Source organism: Crinia signifera, chromosome 3 (assembly GCF_055691185.1).
Source record: "Crinia signifera chromosome 3, ASM5569118v1, whole genome shotgun sequence".
NCBI lineage: Eukaryota > Metazoa > Chordata > Amphibia > Anura > Myobatrachidae > Crinia > Crinia signifera.
In genome coordinates, this window is record NC_139219.1 from 331,869,057 (window position 1) to 331,872,465 (window position 3,409).

General features: G+C 39.2%; 1 protein-coding gene across 1 annotated transcript; it reads right to left on the reverse strand.

The window, feature by feature from the left end:
• Positions 1-517: 517 nt before the first annotated feature.
• On the reverse strand, positions 518-1,444 carry LOC146063081 (olfactory receptor 13C9-like). The gene has a single exon (XM_083175096.1). It carries the CDS (start codon positions 1,442-1,444, stop codon positions 518-520), a length of 927 nt encoding a protein of 308 aa, XP_083031222.1.
• Between the last annotated feature and the right edge of the window lie 1,965 nt (positions 1,445-3,409).

Sequence of the window (3,409 nt, forward strand, 5' to 3'; positions counted from 1 at the left end):
GTCTACTCCATCGGTGTCATCCCTGTCTGTCTTCCTGCCATTTAAAATGTCAGCTCTGATGAGCAGGGCTCTCTTCCCTCAGTTCTTTCTTAAACCATTTTTAATGTCATTAAATCCTGCTACTTACTTCGGTATCGTCTATTGATGCATTTATGTTTATATACCCTGTACTTGTCCTTTATTGTCTTCAACTGTAAGTCACTAATTCTTGTTTTACTCATTTGTTTTTGTACTCTGTAATTGGATGCTTCAGATCCCTTGTTGCACCAAATAAATAAAGGATCATAATAATAATAATAATAATAATAATAATAATAATAATAATAATAATTAGTATCCATTCATTTACATTTTTGCTCTCCCAAATATTTACATGTCAGGTATAAAATGTCCTGATGAAGTTAGTGCTCAATGACAGATGAAGGATCTGTGTTTAGTAAATGTCTTATTTCCCTATCTAGCCCACCACTTCTCCATACCGTATGGCTTCAAGCCGCAGCTGAAATATTTATTCTGTCTACAACGCAGAACACTTGGTCAATATTTTTGGAAATGCCTTTCTCACCTCATTGTTCCTCAGGCTGTAGATCAAAGGATTTACCACTGGGGTCATAACACCATAAATAAGAGAAATATACTTCTGGTTGGATGAAGAAGTCTTCGTTTGTCCCATGTACATGGTCATACTGGTCCCATAGAATATACACACCACGGTCAGGTGGGAAGCACACGTAGAAAAAGCTTTAGACCTCCCACCGGCTGAGTGGATCTTTAATATGGATATAATGATACAGATGTAGGACACCACAATGAAAATAAATGGTGATAATAGTGTAAATAAACTTACAACAAATATAGTTAATTTATGAAAGCTGAGGTCACCACATGCCAGCTCTAGAAGGGCCAATAGCTCACAGACAAAGTGGTCCAATATGTTTGTTCTACAGAACACAAGAGGCTTGAAGTTGGGGATAGTTGATGAGATTAAACATCCTGACCACATAACTACTGTAATGATGTGACATGTCCTCCAATTCATGTATACGGTATAATGTAAAGGGAAGCGTATGGCGATATACCGGTCATACGCCATCACTGCCAGTAGTATATCCTCAGTACTTCCTAGGAACAGAGCAGTGTTCATCTGCACCAGGCACCTGATGATGGAAATTCTAACTCTCTTAGAAAATACCTCAAATAACATCTTTGGAAGAGAGCTGGATGCATAAAATAAATCCAGGAAGGATAAATTGCAGAGGAAATAGTACATAGGGGTGTGCAACTGAGGGCTGAGGATAATAGTACATATCAGAAAACCATTCCCCAAAATGATCAACGTGTACGACAATAAGAACATAACAAACAGTAATATCCGAGTCTTCAAGTCCTGAGAAAATCCAGTCAGGATTATTTCATTAAATAAGGTTTGGTTTCCATTCTCCATGTTACAATATACTTTCAGAAGTTACGCACCTGTAGATGACAAAGTACATATTGTGTTGCTTTAGAATTCTATTTGAATTTATTACATTGAAAATGGCACAGATTATATTACAGATTCCTCAAATGTTTATATAATTAATAGTATTTATGTTTTTTTTTAAGATTTTCGTCTTTAATAGACTACTAAAAAAATATTTAAACATTTGACAGATCCACGTAAACCAACCTAGTCATTCATTTCAAAATTGTACAAGGAAAGTTGGAGAAAGGAGAGCAGCATGGCAGGTGGCTAGGTGCCCAAGAACACAACAATAAATGGAATTGGTGGTTGTCTATGGAGGCTATAAAGAGAATTGAGTCCAGACACCATAGTGAACTTTAAACCGGTAAGCTTAACATCAATCATGGGGAAATTTTTTGAGGGAATTTTAAGAGATAAGATCCAGCACTACCTGGAGAAGCATAATATAATCATGGGAAACTAGCATGAATTTTTAAAAATCACTTGTGCCGAATCCACCTGATAAGCTTTTACAATGAGGTCAGCAAGAACTTAGATATTGGGAATGCAGTAGTCATAGTCTACCTGGGTTTTGCAAAGCCCTTCGATACCGTACCACACAAGAGCTTGATCAACAAAATGGAGGGGGCGGGACTAGGGGTAAAAATATGTAGCTGGGTGAGATGATGGCTGCTAGATAGAGAGAGAGAGTGGTGGTTAACGGAGAATTTTCCTGTTGGATACCAGTACTAAATGGGGTACCACAGGAATCCGTGCTTGGGCCTCTTCTATTTAACTTGTTCATTAATGATATAGAGGAGGGAATACAGTACTCAGCAACTTATCCATCTTTGTGGATGACTCAGAACTGTATCGGGTGATTAGTACAGATAAGGATATCTCCATGTTTACAAATGTATTTAAATAACCTAGATAAGTGAGCAGAAAATGGAAAATGCAGTTCAATGTAAGTTTTTGCATCGCGGGAGGCACAACCAATATGTTACATATAATTTAAACAGTGTAGAATTGGGTAAATAAGAATTGCAAAAGGACCTAGGAGAACATATTGACAATAAACTGGGATGCAGTGCTCAATGTCAGGTAGCAGTTAATAAGGGAAATAAGATATGACCCTATATATAAATCGGCATGGAATCCAGGGACGATAAATGTAATCTTACCAATGAACAAGGTAATTGTTAGACCTCATCTAAAATTTGTAGTTCAACTCTGGGCTCCACACTACAAAAAACACATCATAGAACTGGAAAAAGTCCAGAGAAGGGCAACCAAACTAATAAAAGGGATGGAGACCTTAGGCTATGAAGACAGACTAGCCAAATTGGGAATGTTTTTGCTAGAAAAGAGACGCCAAACGGGTGACATGCTTAACATGTAGAGATATATTTAGGGCAATAACAATGATCTGTCAGGCAGCCTATTTATTTTAAAATCAGATATTAGGACATGAGGGCATGCAGACTTGAGGAGAGAAGGTTTAGAACACTTAGACTGGAGGAGAGAAGCGGGCCTGCACTTAGACTGTGGGAGAGAAGCGGGCCTGCACTTAGACTGGGGGAGAGAAGCGGGACTGCACTTAGACTGGAGGAGAGAAGGTTTAGAACACTTAGAAGGAAGGGCTTTATCAGGGGCATAACTACAGCTATGTGGGCCCCATTGCAATCTTTTGATTAGGGCCCCCCCATACGGTTGTCAGTCACTACAATTAGGGGACAGGATAATGACGAAGAGGGTGTTTAGGAGAGGAAACAGAGGGGGTCAGAGGGAAAGAGTGTTTCCTGGAAAAAGAATGAATAAGAAAGAGAGAGAGACACAGGGTGTCAGGGAAAAAGGGGTGAGAAGGGGGTGAGAGAAGGAATCAAGGAGACAGAGGGTGTCAGATCGGCAAAAGTGAGAGAAAATGTCATGCAGGTGAATGCGGTGGGGGGGGGTGAGGTTGCT

Bases quoted from the DNA above. Each gene is read 5' to 3' on its own strand.
- LOC146063081 (XM_083175096.1), bottom strand. From the start codon at position 1,444: ATGGAGAATGGAAACCAAACCTTATTTAATGAAATAATCCTGACTGGA.